The following is an 18,038-nucleotide window of genomic DNA, read 5'->3' on the forward strand; positions in this document are numbered from 1 at the left end:
GCATCTGATCGGACCTTCATGAACACTCTCTAATACGGTGCTCTAGAGAGCCGCACCTCAAACATGCCCTAGTTATTTTCCAACACTTGCCCTGATGGCGCCTACCACAGCCAGTACGCAACGGCTGTCCAGCACCAGCAATGGGAGCCCTAACTCTGATCAGCCCATCAATTTTAGCCTTTTTCTTAGGCCTCTGAACAGAACTCGAGGGCTCTGAATCCCTCTTATTCCTACCTCTCTCTATCACAATTCTGGCGCTCAGTGCGCTTCACTTTCTCGGCGATATTCGCTTATCAACCAATACAACAAAGTCTCCCTCCTTCTGTGGAGCTATCAGAACCCTCAGATTATCCCTAAGGCCATCATCGAAGCGAACACATCGCTTATACTCAGTCGCCACCATACCTCGCACACAGCGGCTCAATCTTAGAAATTTGGCCTTATACTCGGCCATCGATCTATCCCCCTAAGTCAAATTCAAGAACTCTCTCCTACGGGCATCCACATAACTGGCCCCCACATATTTCCCTTGGAAAGCGATCTTAAGAACTCTCAGGTCAGTCGATTAGGCTGAGTGCCCTCATTAACCGAGAGCTACCACTGATATGCCTTATCTTGTAGCAGCGATACAACACCCTTTAGTTCCTGCTCAGGAGTGCAGTCTAAATCGTCCATAATCCTCTCTGTGACCTCTATCCAGTACTCAGCCACATTAGGGGCAACTCTAGTAATGCCCCTAAAAAGCTCAGCTTCGTTAGATCGGAGTCGTTCTGTAACCAATCCACGGTTTCCAACTCCAGTATTGGGCCCAGCGACCTTCTCTAAAATCCTTAACATTTCTTGGGATAGTGCATCGTCCCTAGTCACACGATCATGAGACCCAGTTTCGATCATAGGTGAAGCCGGTGTCTCACTAGTTTCCAAATTAGGCAGATTGCCAGATGACGAAAACCCAGCTCGAACACCTCTACGGCCTCTACCACGACCTCTTGTACCCCGTCCGCGAGTACTTTTTGTGCTCATTGTCTATTTGCGTTTAATCTGTATTAACAGTTTTATGCATCAATTTACAATTTCAGTATTTATTAAAAAATATCTTATGAGAGGCAGTATTAGAAGTGTAAAGTTTGTTTTCGCCTAACGTAGTGTCTATCAGTGTCTATCGGTTTTACTATACTATTAGTATACACTAACTTGAGTGTTTTCTGTACAATCTACCTATAGTAGTCTCAATTTGTGCTATCTATAGTAGTTTCAGTATCAAGTTAATTTTAGTTTAAAACATATAAAGGTTTCAGAGAACTTACAAGATCGACGCCGGAGACTCGGTGTACCATACATTCAGTAAAAATGTTTCAAATCATTCAAAAATCAGTATTTTAAAAACCAAAATTTAAAACCTAAATCCACAGCCGAGTTTTGCAACCTGACTCTCATACCACTAAATGTAACACCCCAAACTTACGTTATGGCCGAATTTGGCGATGTCACATGATAGTGTGTTTGAAAACCAATGCTCGTGTTGAAAAACCGTAACTTTTCTTAAAATATTTTTTGTTTAGATCTCATCGTTATCTTTTATTAATCCTAAAATAGTGATTTTTATTCAGTCGTTAGTTTGCAAAATGTTATACATTACGGAAGCTTTTTAAAATAGTTTGTGTTCTTGTGGGTATTTTGCTAAAACACATGCATTTATTTTAAAAACCCATATTTTATCTACCTCTAGCAGATACAAAACATAAAGCAGTATTAAATCTAAATTTTACGTAAAAACTCATAGCGACCATTAATAAAGAAAAATACTACAAATAAAGCATTAAAAAAACAAACCTAATTAAATACGAAACAATAAAAAGGAGTCGTGTTGCCATAGCTGAGTCCTCCACCACTCCGATCTGCCTAAGTCTGGGGATTACCTGAACAGATAAATTAGAAGGGTGAGTTTACGAACACTCAGTATGTAATCCCTGCATAAACAAGCAGACAGTATGCAATCATAGTCTGGGCCTAAGCCCATTTCGATAACAGTTTCAGTTTCAGTTAGGGCCTTAACCCATTACAATACAGAAACAGTCATGCATTTAGGCCTTGGGCCATTACAGTACCAATACTCAGTACAGTAACAAATATGCAACATCAAATCCTACCCAGCCAACCTCTAGATTTTAACTCCGTCCAACCCTACATTCCATGTGGGGATATAATCAACCCACCCATTCCTACACTCCAAGTAGCATCGAATGCGGCACTAGACAGTAGTTTGCAGTTGAACTACCAGTAATTCAGGCTTGAGGCCTTTCAGTACACTTCCTTTGAACAATATAACCCAACCCCAATGAAATGCAATATACATATATGACATGCTAAAACATAATATCATGCATAAAATGAGGGCATATAGTACCAAACCAGTGGGATATTATCATGCTTAATAACATCCATAATCGTATCAGTCATACAGTCACTTCAGTCAATTAGGAGTTTAGGTAAGCTTACCAACCCTACAGTAGGTCCACAGTCGACTCCGGTGACCCGTGCAACAATAGCAGTCAAACAGTGAAAATGAGCCCACGACCCATGTTGAATGCCCATGTGAGCCCACACGTCCGTGTGGCCCACACGGCTTGGCCCAATATTTCCACATGCCTATGTGGTTCACCCGTATGGGCCACATGGGCATGTGGGCCCCATACGACCCAATTCGACCCGGCCCATGAATTGCACATGGCTAGCCTTGTCGATCACATGCCCATGTTCAATCACACGGTCTATCACACGAGCGGTCCCACGCTCGTGTGGCGTCATCAATCCTATTTTTTGGCTTTTTTTTCCGACTAACGTTTTCAGTGATGTGATTACACACCTGGTTTGTTTGAGATGTAAAACAATTCCGAGATCCCCAACACCTATGGTCAACAACCAAACCCCACAATCAGTCCTAATTCCTAGTTAACTCGAAACTAAAATATTGACAATGATTCGTTCAATCCATTCGTTACTTACCTTCAAAACTGAGCAACCCCCAACTACGGATCCAAACGAGATAGGTCACCACTCCCACAATTCGCTGCTAACAAATCTGAAAGACCCAATAAGACAACAATTCACATCTTCAAAGCTTAAAAGAATAGAAAAGCTTCCCCTAATTCACCAAACACAATCACCTTACCTGCTAAACGAGTAACGACAGAACCACACCGCTCTAATGCTAACCAAATCGTTCTAGTCCTTAACCTTCATCAATGAAACAGTCTTAACCTTCATCAATGAAATAGTCAACCTATCACCAAAAATCCATAAACCAAATAACACCACAGTTACAAAACTTACCACCAAAGCGCAAAGGCAAAACGAAGATGACAAATTGCGGCAATAAGGATTTGAGAAGGAAATGGACTACTAGAAAAACCAAAGCAGGGAGAGAAGAAAATTTTCAGTAGTAGTCGACAACAAACAAAAAAAGGAGAAAAGAAAGGCCCGACGACACAATCCCCAACCGTCCACCATAATCCCCTCAACCATCGAATTCAAACCTCACTCAAACTCTTCGGTCAAACTACAACACCCTCATGGCACAAGCAGTAAAAATAAATCCCATGTTTGCGCAAGGACTCAAACTCCAAACTTCCTGCTCAATTGCACTTCACTTAACTACCAAACCAACAGATCCATTCTAACATATTTTACTAATATTTATTTATAAGCCTATTGACTAGACTTGAACTTAAGACCTCCCAAACACTCCCAGAACACATAACCACTAGAGCTAACAAATATTTATGTCATAAATATACAAAAATAAATATATAAGGGATTTTTGGGACGTTACATTATCGGTACAATAAAATTTTAGCAGCAGTACTATAATATTTAGTAACAACTTTTAACATTGATAATACCCATTTTTGTTCTAGTGTAACAAAAGAAAACTAGCAAGAAAACAAGGCACACCGGACTATATGCCATTGAAAGTTACGAGTTATCCCTAAATGAAAGAAGATGTTATCACCTTAAAGAAAAAACATGAATCTAACATTAATCCCATATAAAGTACTAAATTTATGCGCAAAATTATAAGTTTGAAGTCAGTTTAAAAAGGTAAAAAGAAAATCAAAATTTAAGAAGAAAAAACAAAAGAAAAAAAGGGATGGAATAGGTGATATGAACCTTTCAGAAAACCAGATAGATAAAAAAAAAAGAAATTAGAAAGGTGAGGGACCCGAGAAGGGAATGGCAATAAGTGATGAATGTAATCAGTCCAATAATACAACAAAATCTTGATTTCTGACAAGTCAACCCAGTAAGTACTAGAATACAACAAAGGTAGGGGACCCCTCGTTGACCTTCTCACCTCTTAATCATCCTTCATATACACCATTACACATTATATGTGCACATCAACCATTGCCAAACATTTTAATTTCAACTCAGAATCTGTCTCACTTTTCCTCTATCTTCTTTCCCTTTCCACAACAACAGCTCCATGCATCCCTACATATATCACATGCCTTCATCAAAATCATAACCATAATCCATAATGCTTCCAATGCTCATCATTACCAATACCCAAACTTCTTTCTTAGTAAATTTCAAGTCTTCTATTATTGAAAACCAACAATATTTTTTAGATTATTATTATCGCTTTCTTTTCTTTTCATTCGTCCCTTGTCTTTTAGATTTGTTATGCTTGATACCATCCTATTAGATTTTTGCTAATAAACTAATGATTTAAACTTTGCATAAAGTCGTTAATTTTTATATTTTTGTCAATTTAATTTTTATTTTTATTTTGTTAAATTTTGATTCTTAACCTTTTAAAAGAGTTTAATTTGACTATCAACTTTTAAAAAAATCAAATTGTTGTTTTAAATTGAAATACGAGATAAAAACATTAAACTTTTACACAGATGCCCACATGACAATTCATGATTACTCCATGCTATTTAAAAAAAACAATTATGAAATTTTTATATTTTTGAAAATTGAATTTATTTTATTTTTGTATATTTTTTATAAATTTTAAATTATTTGTTGACGTGTCGTATAAAACAAATACTATCATGTCAACATAAAATGCAATGTGGACTACTATGAGATTACCATGCCAATATTATTAAAAAAATGTTTTAGTCAACATTTCCATTAAAAAGTTACCATTTAACTTTTTTGAAAAATTAATAGCCAAATTTATCTAAAATAAATGTATGAGCTAAATTGACAAAAAAATTATCATTATGCATTTAAATTTTAAAAACTCCGAAATGAAATCGTAATAATATAAAAAAATTGAAAATAAGCAAATCTTCAAATAAAAGACTTGTTAATTATAAAAGTTAATTTTACTTTTACAAGGGAAATTAAATATCAAAAGTAGTAAATTATGCTGAAAGTTTGCTGACAACTATTTTACATGTTTCTATTGCAAATCTAATATATAAATCCGTTGAAAAAAAAGGTTATTCAAATTTGAAAAGATCCAACAGAGAACTCATTTCCCTTCAACTTATCTTCTTGGGTTTCATTACATTACATGCTGCTATTTGCATGAATGAAACTGAATATTTGTTGAACTGAGCTCGCAATGTCTTCAGCGCTGAACCCAGATTCACTCGTAACCTGCATATCCACATAATTCTCTTTATTCTCTCTCCTCTTTTCTTTTCTTTTTTTTTTTGATAAAAATTAAGAAAGATAAAGATATGATCAATTGTATACCTTAACGTTGAAGGAATATAGAACTGTTTGTTCAATGGTGGTGATGTTGGTATGAAGGATATTGAGCTGCAAATCTTCGAGAGCTGCTATGGTTTTAACCAGTTGGCCTGGTCTTCTCCTACACAAGATCTTGATCATTGCATCAAACCCTAAAAGCTTCACTTCAACATCCGCCAAGCATGATTTGTTTTCGGCCGTTTCTTCGCGGAGTCCGGTTTCGTACTCCATTACCTTCATTTGATCGTTCGGGAGAGTAGACATCGGAGGAAACACCGGCTGTTGTTGTTGTTGCTGCTGCTGCTGAATAGCCGCCATTGATGTATCTCCCATCTGCCGTGAAGCTTCTCCATACAATCTTCTTCTTTTCTGAGATTCTAGACATTGAAGGAGTTGCTCTAATTCTCTCACAAACTCTATGGCTCCACCAATAATGGAGGCTTGATCTCCCTGAATTAATATTTTACCTCAACATCAATGGAAGAAAAGTACTAGAGATTGATTGATATGAAATAAAGGATTTGAGTTTGAGATTACCCTTTGAACGTAAGAGCCAGGCATGAGGGATCTCAACACTCGAAGATGCTCGTTCATTTGCTTCCTTCGATTCCTTTCAACAGCTATGTGAGTCATCCTCTGGCTTTCAACTTCTTCACTGGTTTTGATCGTTCTTGGCCTCTTTCGCTTGTTCTTAGCAGGATCTGTAGGTGCTATGGGGTTTCTGTTATGAACATCATCTTCTCCAAAGAAACGAAGTTGCGCCGCAGCATTATCAGAAACCCTAGCTTCATCTTCGCCATGCTTATCTTCCACCAATTCCTCAACGTTTTCAATCCCAGATGGAGGAACCATTAAAGACTCAGCCTCTAACTTGTCGTTTAAAACAGGAAACCTTAGGAAATAACCAGAAGGATCGATCCCAGTCTCGTCTTCAGGGATCCTTGTTTGGTTTAAAGCTAATTTAGGACCGAAATCTGCAAACTGCATCACATCAGCGAAGCTCAGTTTATCGAAAGATGCTGGAGTAGTGTAAAACCCTGATGAAGATGATATATGCTGGTGTTGTTGAGGATTATTCAACATATAATCAACCATCCCATTGTTGTTATCACCACAAGATTCACCAATCCGAGGCTGCTGATGTTGATGATGATGCTGATGATGGTCTAAAGAATAATCTGGCCCCACAAAATTTGCCTGAAGGAAATCAAGTTTGTAGCAGAATAACATGGCGATTGGTAATAAATCTAAAGGTTTTGAAAAAGAAAAAGAAAAAAGAAGATAAGAGTATATGTGCTGTTGGTACCGCGTAGTTTTCTTCTTTCTCCATTATTACTGTATATATATAGCGATAACCCTAAGTGAGGTCAATTCGTGTAAAGACAAACTCGACCCTAGTCAATATATCATTGAACCTGAAACACAGAGACAAAACCTTGTCAAGTTACGGCCATTAAACAAAATCATTTTGCATTTATGCATAAATAAAACAAGGAAACCGCCTTTGAAACATGTAATTAACATAAAAATTAATACCATAATAACGACATAAAACTTGCATCTATCTTAACATGTAGCCCTTGGAAATGATAAAGCTGATGATGATGGGATGGATATTGAACTCAGAGAGAAACAAAAAGGTAATAAGACAAAGAGTGAAACTTTTGGATGAGAGGTGGGGTAAGCATGGAAAAAGAGATGGATCGAGTGGTGTAAATGGGGCCAGCGGCAGGGAGCAGGGTTTGGCCTCTTAAGAGCTGGCTTTTGACTTGTGAATCGGTGGTGCTAAGGAAGAGAGAGGACGAAGAAGGAGCCTGTGGGGATTTATATATATATATATAAATATAATGTAAAGCTCATCACACAGTTGCACCTCCTTGATATTTATGGATTTCACAGGCTAACCCCAACGCTCTTCCCCTTGCTTTTTTTACCACCTCTTTTCATGACTCTAATTAAGTACGCTCTCAAACCCTTTCAAGTTTCATCTTTTGAACTTTCAACTTTTTTAAATATATTTTTATGTAGTTTTCTTTTAAATCTTATTAAATTATTTTGAAGCAATTTATATATAATTTAAAAATTCACTAATAATAAAAAAAAAACCCCAACTCTTCTAGAGATGTTAATTTTATACTTAAATTCGAATATGCACGTACTAGCATAAATATGTACGCTATTGGTAGATTTTAGTAGATTATGGATTTACAAGGGTTTAGATGCGTAATATTGGGTTAAGGAAGAATATATATATATATATATATATATATATATAAATGAAATGGATAAGACTCAATTAACTAATTGCATCGTTAAGATATTTTCCCGAACTATTTAATTACTAATATTATTTTGGTTAAAATTTATTGTTATTCTCTATACTTTGACAAAATTTGAGGTTTAGTTCCTATACTTTTATTTTTAAAATTTAGTCCTTTTACTTTTGATTTCAAAATTCATATCAAACTGTTAAGATTGTTAATTTTTTTGTTAAATTTATTGTATAGAATTTTGAAATTAAAAAGTACTCACTTGATAGCCATGTAATTAAAAATGACATTGTAATTAACTTGAATTTAACAAAAAATTTAAATGTGTTAATAGTTGAATATGAATTTTGAAATTTTAAAATTAGAGGGATTAAATTCTTGGAAATAAAATTATAGGGACTAAATATCAAATTCTGTTAAAGTACAAAGATTAGTAACATATCTTAACCTACTATTTTGGGTTTGTATTTGATTTTTTTTTTGTTCTCAGCCAGCATAAATGCATTAAAAAAGGAAAACTATTGGGAAAGAGAACCAATAGCCACCACAAGTTCAATTACAATAGCAAGGAACAAAATAGAAGAGCCATTTAACACTTCATCAATACAAGAGAGAGATGAATGGAAGTAGCAAAGATAGAATGTTCAAACAAAGATAATGTTGGTAAATGTGCTCATATTTTAGTAAACATGTAACTGTTTTCTATTTATTTGAATGATGAATAAATAAATAAATTTAATTTCACATTTCACTATTATGTCTTTTGTATTTTTTGTCTTTCATATTTTGCATGTGTAGCGAAATTGTAAGAAACAAATATTAGCTCATTGGTTGTCTAAGTTCAAAATGAAGATAAGTGGCATTGTAAGAGCGTTTACATTGCGAGAAAGACAACTTACTTCAGTAGATAATCTAAATGAATCTGTAATCCCGTAAAAGAATCAAAGTGAACATTTGATTCAAATATTGAGAAGGATTATTATGTCATTTTCAAATGGGGAGATGACTAGTCTTGGCTATCAGAACAATTGACTCCACGGGTAGAGACATAGATGTATTCATTGGTAGAATGATACATTAGACTGGACCGAAGATGAATTAATTCTGAATCATTTTTTGTATTAATTCACTTATGACGTTCATGGTGTGATTTACCTAAATCCTGAGTTAGTCATTGATCATGCATACACAACTCATGTGCTTTGATATAAGTAGAGGTTTATGCTCTAAAGATGATCAAGTCCATAGCCGGTATGTTGGGTACATGACTTGTGTATGGCATGACTTTACTAGCAACAGCGGAATTCATAACTCAATTAAAGAGATAATGATATCCTCTCATTGGCATTGTGTGGATTGATAAATAAGGAACGTGATCATAGGTTGCTTGTTCTCGAATGAGTAATTTATCATAGTCATTTCTTGATAGTGATCATATTAATCATTAAGAAGACACAATGGTGACAATGAGATAAAATAAGATTGTATTGAGTGAACGAATTTAACTCAAAGGAATTAAGGATATCATATGAGGGTAGCACACATATGACAAGGCCGTTGGACAAAACAGTTGGATGAATTGCTTTCCTAAAGAGTATACAATAAAGAGTTTTCAATCATGGTACTTCTTGTGGACTGACTCCATGATTAAGTAATTGCGAATTATCGGAATGATACTTTTGGACATAATTGCAATTACTAGAGCCTAATTGTATATGTTTGATTGGTCCCTCTGCTAGCTCAACAAAAGCTAGATCGGACTGCATTTGAATTAAAAGAAAATCCTATGACTTTGGAAATAATTTAATTGAGTTGATTTATTCAATGTGGAATTAAATTAGGTGGTCGTGAGAATTGTTCAACTAGAGAATTTTCTTGAAAAATTAATTTCAAAAATCTAAGTGATTTTTTGTAAAAATTAATTTTGATCAAATAAAATTAAATTAATCAAGTTAATTAAAATTAATATAATATTTTTAGAAATTAATTTTCAAGTCAGACAATTGGCCCAATGAGTAATTGAACTTGAAAATAGGACTTGAGATTGTAAATTGGGTCTAGAAGCCCAAAACTGAGGCCAAGACCTAAAAACTAGTTGAACCGGACCCGATATGTGAAATCGGCCTGATGGTCCAACTGGTGACTAAACCAAACCAGTCGAGTCGTCACTAATCCGGACCGAACTGGCAGCAGTCAAACTGGCCCAGGGTGCCGTAAGGGTGTTGCACCTGCATGACTGGACACAGCGGTGTCAGTGGCTGCGACAGTGGCGTTCTGGTGGCCGGCGATAGTTGGTCTTTGGTGGTTGAGCAGTGGAAGAGTTACATTCCTACTAGGACTCTACTAGAGAGTTTGATTTTAGATTAACTATTTCAAAAATAATATTATTTTAATAGTTTAATATTAAATTTAATTTAATACTTACCTTAATAGTATTTTATTAATTTAATATTAAAGTGATTAAGTTTAATCAGAGTTGAACTCATTAAACTCTCCCTATATAAAAAGAGCCTTGGGTCATTATTTTACACACACTTGAATTCAAGAGAAAGTTGTAGAGAGAAAATTCTCTGAAGAGATTATTTCAGAAAATTTCTAGAGATATTTTTCTGATTTACAACTTGACCTAAAAGTTTAGAGAAATTAAGAAATTACCCCACTGATAATTTTTGTGAAATTTTTTTTATTCGAAGCGAGCCCACACTTGGTAGACGTGAGCTGGAGGATAGTGGAGAAGACTACTCGATCGAAGCGCTCATCCTAGATGAATCGAAAAGGTACAATTTTGATTAAGTGTTTATTACTTTAGATATCACAACCAAGATCTTGTTTTGAAAATATTTTTAAAACTCCATTTTCCTAAATTTATTTTCCGTCGCATTTTCCAAATCTGATTATCCAACAAATAACATTAGGAAGAATGCACCAAAGAACGCAAAAAAAAAAATGTAAGAGATAAAAAAAAAGCTTTTCTTCAAATTGAAACCTGTCACTATCATACTTGGAATCTATACACATTATATTTGATGTACTTTTTACTTATACTGTTGAACAACTTTGCTTTTGGTCTAGATAAACATGGTGGTTAGAGGGTGTATCGGTGGTGGTTCAAGTGAGGATCAATGAACAAGATTCAGGGGACTCTGAATTCTTCTCAATGGAGTTTGATGATGAAGAGACGAGATGTGCAATGGAATATAATGGATGTAAATGGTTTTCATAATGGATAAATGAGTATTAATCACAACCATCATATTCCAAGGCTGAAGATAGGGAGATTGAATTCAATGTGTCTCTTTATGAAAATTACTTTTAGAGGAGTAACTTCATTATAGTGTACCATGGTATCTTTGGATTGCAAAATTGAATACTCGTTAGTGTCCATAATAGTTAAGTTGCCATTGTCACTAGTAGGGTGGAAATAATTTATGAGATGATTGAATTGAAGTGTGTAAAATTGATGGTCTTGATTAGGGTCTTTGAAAGTTTTAATCTAGTAATTATAGAATGCTAGGTGAGATAGAAGTTAAAATGTTTACCTTCAGAGGAAGATGGTAAACTATTGTCAGCTTCTAGTAGTGTAGCATCAAAAGAAGATAAGAAATCAAGCCAAGAAGAAGCTTATAGGACTAGATCAAGTGAAGTTGTTAAAGAAATAAGGTGTATAAATGAGATTGAGATGTGTAAGATTGATATTGGTTGAGGGGTAGATATGTCAAATTGGGTTTTATTAGGCCATGGAAGAAATGAGAATGTTTGATTGTAGAAAGGTTTGTCAGGAAAAAGAAGCTATATGAAATACCTAAAGAAATTATGACAATGATGATACAATCGGTGAAGAGAGTATCGTTTTGGAGAGTGTTGATAGGAATATATGGTTTGAGTTTAAGCTAGGGTTAGCATCCTAATATGGTTAAAGGGACAAATTTGGGTGAGGATAAGGTGGCAAATGGGTTAGAATTTGTTGGAACTATCAAGTCTCATGAGCTTAATGAAAATAGATAAGTTGAGCCACTAAATGATAATGCGGGTGGTTTGGCGTTGGGAAATTGTAACATTAATGAAATGATGAGTGCTGAAAAAAGAAAAAAAAGGGTGTTAAGTCAATTTTTGAAATTGAAAAATAATGCTAGGAGAAACTTGAGGAAAATTAAAAGAGTGGTATTAAAGGGAGAAAGTGGAGACAAACAAGGAGTTTTAAGCCAACACTCATTAGGGGGTAAAGATAACGGATAGGCTCCAAATGGCTCACTATCAGTGATGGCTTTTAAAATAGAAAATTGGTGGATTTAGAGAATTGGAGACCCATGAACTCTTATTGAGGTGACTTCATCTTTTCTTAATTTTTCATTAGTAGTTTTTTGGAGTATAGGGGTAAATATTTTGTCTTGAAAATTAGAAGGCTTGGTTGGGATGTGAAAAAAGGCTTAGTAAGAAGATTAGTTAGCCAATTTCAGTTATATATGATATACTCATTCAAAAGACAAAAATGAAGAGTTTATATGATAAAATGATGTTCTCGATTCAATATGGTGAAAATTATGAAAGAGAATGGGTTGCCTTAGTGTGTAAGTTGGGCGACTTGTTGATTATATGGAATATTGATTGCTTTAATCTATTAGGGTGTAGGAGCATCAAAACTTTTTATTAGTTGAGGGTTGTTGGGAGAAACATGAATTTAGCGTGGTGATTTGTAATGTATATGCACCATGTGAGGCTAATAAGAGTTAGGAGATCCAGAGTGACATTTTGATATCATGGCTAGTGTTAAGTCAAATTGGTGCATAGTTCGAGGATTTTAACACTATAAAATCTAACACTAGAAGGAGAGGTTGTTGTGGATCAAGGACTGGTGCAAGAGAGTTTAATGAGTTTGATAATGACGGTTACTTGTTGATCTTCCTTTATAGGGTAAAAATTTTAAATGGTTTTAGGGAAAGGAGTAATAGGACTTGCCCAGACTAATTTTAATCTTAGAAGAGTGGATTTTAAAGTTCAGGAATTTTGAGTAGATAAGGTATTAGATGTAATGTTTTGGATCATACATCGATTCTTCTAGTGGTAAGAGCTGCTAATTAGGGAGTTAAACCCTTTTATTTAATCAATTATTGGCTAAAACATAGGAATTTAATAAAGGATATTAGAGAGCAGTGGTGATGCTAGCATGGAAAGGTTAAATGTATTAAATTATTTTCACCAAAGTTAATGCTTTTCAAGTTTAGAACATCAGTCAACTTGCAACACATTTTTCGATGGGATCTAGATATTTTTGGGTGAGTTGTCATCATAGAGATCAAAAAACCGTCTCTTAGTTTCACAACGCACTTTGAAATGTCTTATTTTAAGTTCGAGAGCTCAAGTTGTGGCCATTTTAGTGTAGACTATGCAAACAAAAATTTTGAACATGATTAAAATGAGAATTGCGAGTTATGGACTTTTAATTAGTGCTTAAATCATATTGTGTTCAATTTTAAAGCTTAATTTTTATTATTTATAAGCTCAATAATGTATTTAATAAGTTAAATTTTAAGGATTTATTTATTACGAATTTTAGAGTATGTTTTTAGATTACTTCCTTTACATGAACAGGCTTTGTACAATCCGTTCTTTTTAGGACTTTTATTCAACTTAGAAATTTCAGAGTTTATGCCTATTTAAAGATGGCATATTCACCATTAGGAGGTAAAAGGTACTTTGATTTCATTCGTTAATAAAATAACTCTAATGAAGTTTTCGTTAATAAAAACTAGTTTTCCTGATGGGTTTTTAATAGTAATTTCTTCTTCAAATCTTCAAAAGTTATTTGAGAGAGTTCATCACACTTTAACTTGCCTAGTTTTCTTAAAGTAGGAGGGTTAATTAAAGGTCTTTAGAGTTCTTTGTTGAGGTACCATGATCATCACATTAAAGGAGACTTCGATCCAACTTAATTTGGCATCAATCTTTCATATTCATTAATTTAGTTTCATCAATCATTTCTTACCATTTTTTATTTAATTTAATTCTGGATTTTTTGTTCCAAATGTAATCATATTCTTATTGAAATTCTAACTTTTTTTTCAAGATTGTTTGGTTATATCATAACTTGCTTAGAGTTCAAAAAATAAGGATTTTTTTTGTTACTTTAAGTTGACTGTTTAGGCTTGAAAATTCAATCATAGGCTTCCCTTATCATTTGGTATTAGATTCAAGCATTCTTCGGTGTTCTAATCTCGTACTTAATTCATATATTGCTCATATGTTCAATATTGATAGCCTTATAAGCTTGTTTTTATCAAAATTGAATTAGTTTGCTTTCCATTCAAGAGAATTTTGAAATTTCTTCTTTCCCAAGTTTGTTTGTTGACTTTTCTTAATTAGCATTTAAGTTTATATCGTATTAAATATCGAAAAATAAAAATAAAATAAAATCTTAATTCTTTGAATTTCTTGCTCAAACTTTCTAGATCTTATTATTTATATTTACGAAGCAAATCTGCAATTTTTTTTATTTTTATCAAATCTAGAACACTTAGAATTAATGTTTCAAGATTAGTAGATAATTTTTCTTCGATTTGTCGAAGTTGCCTATTTCTTTGATTCTAGAGTTAGGGGGTCTTCTGATTTAGCTTTTGTTGATTCCAATATGCGTTCTAACACATTCTCTTTTTTTGTGTTATTAGGTTCGAAGAAGTTGCATTTTCCTTCCTACATGCGGCTTAATTCATTGAGTTTGTGCTTCCTTGGCCTCTTAGAGCTTTAGTTGCTTTTGTTTGTGAACAAACACCACATAATTTTAATTAAATTGAGGTAGAATATACTTTTAACTTTAACAAGTTACAGATTCTCAATTTATTTCTTTGATATTGGAGTGTTTATTTCTTTTTTAGAGCGTTAATAGTGAGAATTTCTTAACTTTTCTTTGCTATTTGAGTGTTATGAATTTCAAATTCTTAAATGGGGATTATCTATATGTTTCTTTTGCCCCAAACCAACTCTCAAGTAGTTTTTATGATGTCAATCAATTTTTTATTGCTTTATAGATTGCCAAAAGATACAGTGCAAAGCTGAGCATAAGATCAAGTTCCTGTAACACCTTTTACTTGGTCTAGAGGCTCAATCAGACAAGAAGCATTACATTGGCTGCTGAAACGGCAATGTTCAATCTATATTTTAAAAAATTCATATCTAAACATGAATTTTAATCATACAACATCATTCCAACCATCCATAAATCAATACAAATGAAAACTAGGTAAAAACAGTTAAAAACATCATTCGAATGCCTTTTAGGCAAACAACCAAGCATCAACCTAAGATGACATCTTTAGAGGATTATGAGAAGCACCAACAAGAAAAAAAAAACAAATTTCTAGTGATGGATCAAGTGGCCATACTCAGGCAAGAGGCGAAACAAATTAGGGAGTGCCTATTCCCTCATGCCCTATTTTGGCATTAAAAGCTGGCGAGTCTCAAGAACAATCTAAAATCATTCTTGCTAATGTTCTTGGTCCATCCAACTTTCAAGAGAATCATGTACCCCTAGAATCCACAATCCAAGAATCATCTCAAAATGCTCCCTCTAGAAGTGGCCTAAAATCCTTTCTCTAAAACCCTTTACTAAAAATTTGTCCCCTTCTCTAAATCTTGATTCTGTCTAAAAACAAAGGATTGGCTCTCTTATCCAAGCACTGACCAATTAAAAAGAAGAAGTCACCTCTCAAAATCCCACATTAGTTCTTTATGACACTTTTAAACCCTCATTCGCCGACTTAAGGAAATTTGATAATTTTACCACTAGCATCCTTGAACCAGCACTAGAAGAAGAAAAGATGTCTGAACAAGAGAAGAGTATGTATGAAGAATAAGCTACCGAAGTTCTTGATAATAAGACCTTGTTTGATATGGTCATGGTGACAAGAGAAGTGCTCACTCCCCCTAACACTATCTAATCCAGAAGGGTTAGAACAATGTCCATCATGACCAAAGAAATCAAATCTTTTACAAAGTCCAGAAAAGACAAAGACAGAGCTCTTATGTTTGAGAAGCCAAGCAGAAAAAAGATCTTAGTGAATAGTTCAACAGAGTCAGAGTCTTATTCAAGTAATTTCTCTTTCTCTAGGAATTTAGCACTATATGCAATGTTATAGCCAAGGATGAAGCAACCCAATGTTCCAAACTCAACTGCAAAATGAAATAAAAGACTAAAGAATGTGGGAGTCCTCAAGTTGTTATCTGAGGCTGCTAAATCATTGAGAAAACAAGAAGAGAGAATTGATGCTCAAAAAAAGAAAATGTTCTTGAATCTTGGTCGTTCTAAGAGATACTACAAGTTTATCTTAAAAGGTTTCATTCCTGATCAGAATATTAATGATATTTCTTTTGCTGATAATGGAAATGATGAAGTTTTGAAGAATGTCAGAGTTTTCGGTTCAATATGTCATGTGTAACCTTTTGTAAAAAGGGTAATTTATGAATTTTATTCCAATCTCAATCGAGGCATCACTGTTGAAACCAGAAAGTACTACCACAAGGTGTTTGAACGTGGTAAATGGTTTAAATTTGGACTTGAGCATATCTATAAGTTATTGGTTGTCTCACCACCAACAATTTTGAGTTGAATGAGTCTATAGGTGTTACTATTGCTACTTTGACCAATCATCTACATCTAACATGGTCAAAAAAAGGTAATCTTCGAGCCTCTTCTTTAAATCTAATGTATGCTACTCTTTTTGCTATTGCTACTAGGAACTGGGTTCCAAACAGCCAAAGAGATTTAGTAACTAAGAAAGTGGTTATGCGTTTGAGGAAAATAGTTGATATGGTGGAATTCGATTTAGGGTGGTTTATTTTTAATGAAATTTCTAAATTTGCTAAAGTTGACTATAAGAATTATCTGTTGCCCTATTTGTTCCTTTTCTTTCGAGTTCTCTTCTCCCAAGACTCAGAACTTGTTAGGTCTAAGGAGACCTACGAGAAGACTGTTTTTAAATTAAAATTTTATTGTAAATGGCTGGAGGGAAAACATGTTAACAATGAAATATACAAATTTCAATCCTATGGGACAAGATTGCTGAAGAAGAAGTAGGCGGTCTAGAAATGCCCTCTCCTGCAGGCACCATTCCTTTCACAAAGGGAATGAAGACTAGAGCTGTTGTAGACCTTCAAGCCTCAGTTGAATTTCTTCAGAAACATTGTGATAAGCTCGGGGTATAAGCCAAAGTTGTGAAAAAATAATCGATAGATAAAAGGCTTTGATTGTGTATCTTCAAGCTTTTGATGATGCAGTTTAGTTTAAAAATCTTGTGGAAAAAAGAGAGGGAGAGAGGATATCGATGATGTTGTTGTTGTAGTTTTTGTCTGCTTAATCGTTGGATTATTCTCGTGAGGGGGAGATGGTTTTAAACTTCTTTTGAACTTCTTTTATTTTAAGGTTTTTTGCATAACTATATGATGATATTGTTGCTACTTTGTTTTGCTAGTTTGTTATATTTGTTGTTTGTGATGAACTTGGAGTTCTTTTAGCTATGATATGAATTTCTTTTGATTTCTTAACTTGCGTAGTTATAATTATTGTTAGTTAGTTGATGATGCAAATTATCTTAGCATTGATGATTAATTATTTACTCATTTTCCAAGTTAAGTTAGGCTTCATTAATGTGTATATGTTGAGGGAGAGCTAATGTTGTTGATTGATTAAAGCTTCCTAGATTGTGTGTTTTGTTCAATAAATTACCAAAAGTGGAGAATGTTGAAAAATATGAAACTGGCAAATTGGTGCTAGGGGGAGTGCCCACTCCTTTGCCTACCAAATCTGTATGGAGATAGTGTTCATATGTGTTGACAATTTATTGAACCTTATTTTTGGGCTATGCTGATTACATGGTGAATATCTAGTCCATTACGGAAGATCATATTGCTTGGGAATTCAAATATTGGTGATTGATTTGGTTCAACATTTCCCAAAGTAATCCCTTGGATCATGGACTTTAGATTGGATCATGATTCTATTAGATGAGTAGTCAAGAGTCCATATTTACCTTATATGTTATTGTAATGTATTATTATGGTATT

General features: G+C 34.1%; 1 protein-coding gene and 1 long non-coding RNA gene across 3 annotated transcripts; both read right to left on the bottom strand.

Annotated features, from left to right (window-relative positions):
• Positions 1-1,501: 1,501 nt before the first annotated feature.
• LOC128033797 (uncharacterized) lies at positions 1,502-4,973 on the bottom strand. Its single transcript, XR_008189869.1, has 5 exons — positions 4,355-4,973; positions 3,173-3,283; positions 3,007-3,082; positions 2,500-2,909; positions 1,502-1,919 (listed from the first exon to the last, which is right to left on the bottom strand). It is a non-coding gene; the product is annotated as an uncharacterized LOC128033797 (long non-coding RNA).
• A 333-nt stretch (positions 4,974-5,306) lies between these two features.
• LOC105778367 (transcription factor FAMA) lies at positions 5,307-7,519 on the bottom strand. 2 transcript variants are annotated; one of them, XM_012602053.2, is made up of 5 exons: positions 7,252-7,519; positions 7,022-7,130; positions 6,253-6,912; positions 5,719-6,165; positions 5,307-5,619 (listed from the first exon to the last, which is right to left on the bottom strand). In XM_012602053.2, the coding sequence occupies exons 2-5, from the start codon at positions 7,043-7,045 to the stop codon at positions 5,530-5,532; spliced, it is 1,221 nt and encodes a 406-aa protein (XP_012457507.2). In that variant the 5' UTR covers positions 7,046-7,130; positions 7,252-7,519; the 3' UTR covers positions 5,307-5,529. The 2 variants fall into 2 exon arrangements, with proteins under 2 accessions (XP_012457507.2, XP_012457506.2); XM_012602052.2 differs by lacking the exon at positions 7,252-7,519 and having other exon boundaries at positions 6,253-7,129.
• Between the last annotated feature and the right edge of the window lie 10,519 nt (positions 7,520-18,038).

The sequence above is a fragment of the Gossypium raimondii genome, chromosome 10, assembly GCF_025698545.1.
Source record: "Gossypium raimondii isolate GPD5lz chromosome 10, ASM2569854v1, whole genome shotgun sequence".
Classification (NCBI taxonomy): Eukaryota; Viridiplantae; Streptophyta; class Magnoliopsida; order Malvales; family Malvaceae; genus Gossypium; species Gossypium raimondii.

Bases quoted from the DNA above. Each gene is read 5' to 3' on its own strand.
- LOC105778367 (XM_012602052.2), bottom strand. From the start codon at position 6,945: ATGTTATTCTGCTACAAACTTGATTTCCTTCAGGCAAATTTTGTGGGG. The intron at 6,166-6,252 runs GTAATCTCAAAC...ATATTAATTCAG, and splicing joins CTGGCTCTTACGTTCAAAGG to GGAGATCAAGCCTCCATTAT. The intron at 5,620-5,718 runs GTATACAATTGA...GTGGATATGCAG, and splicing joins TATATTCCTTCAACGTTAAG to GTTACGAGTGAATCTGGGTT.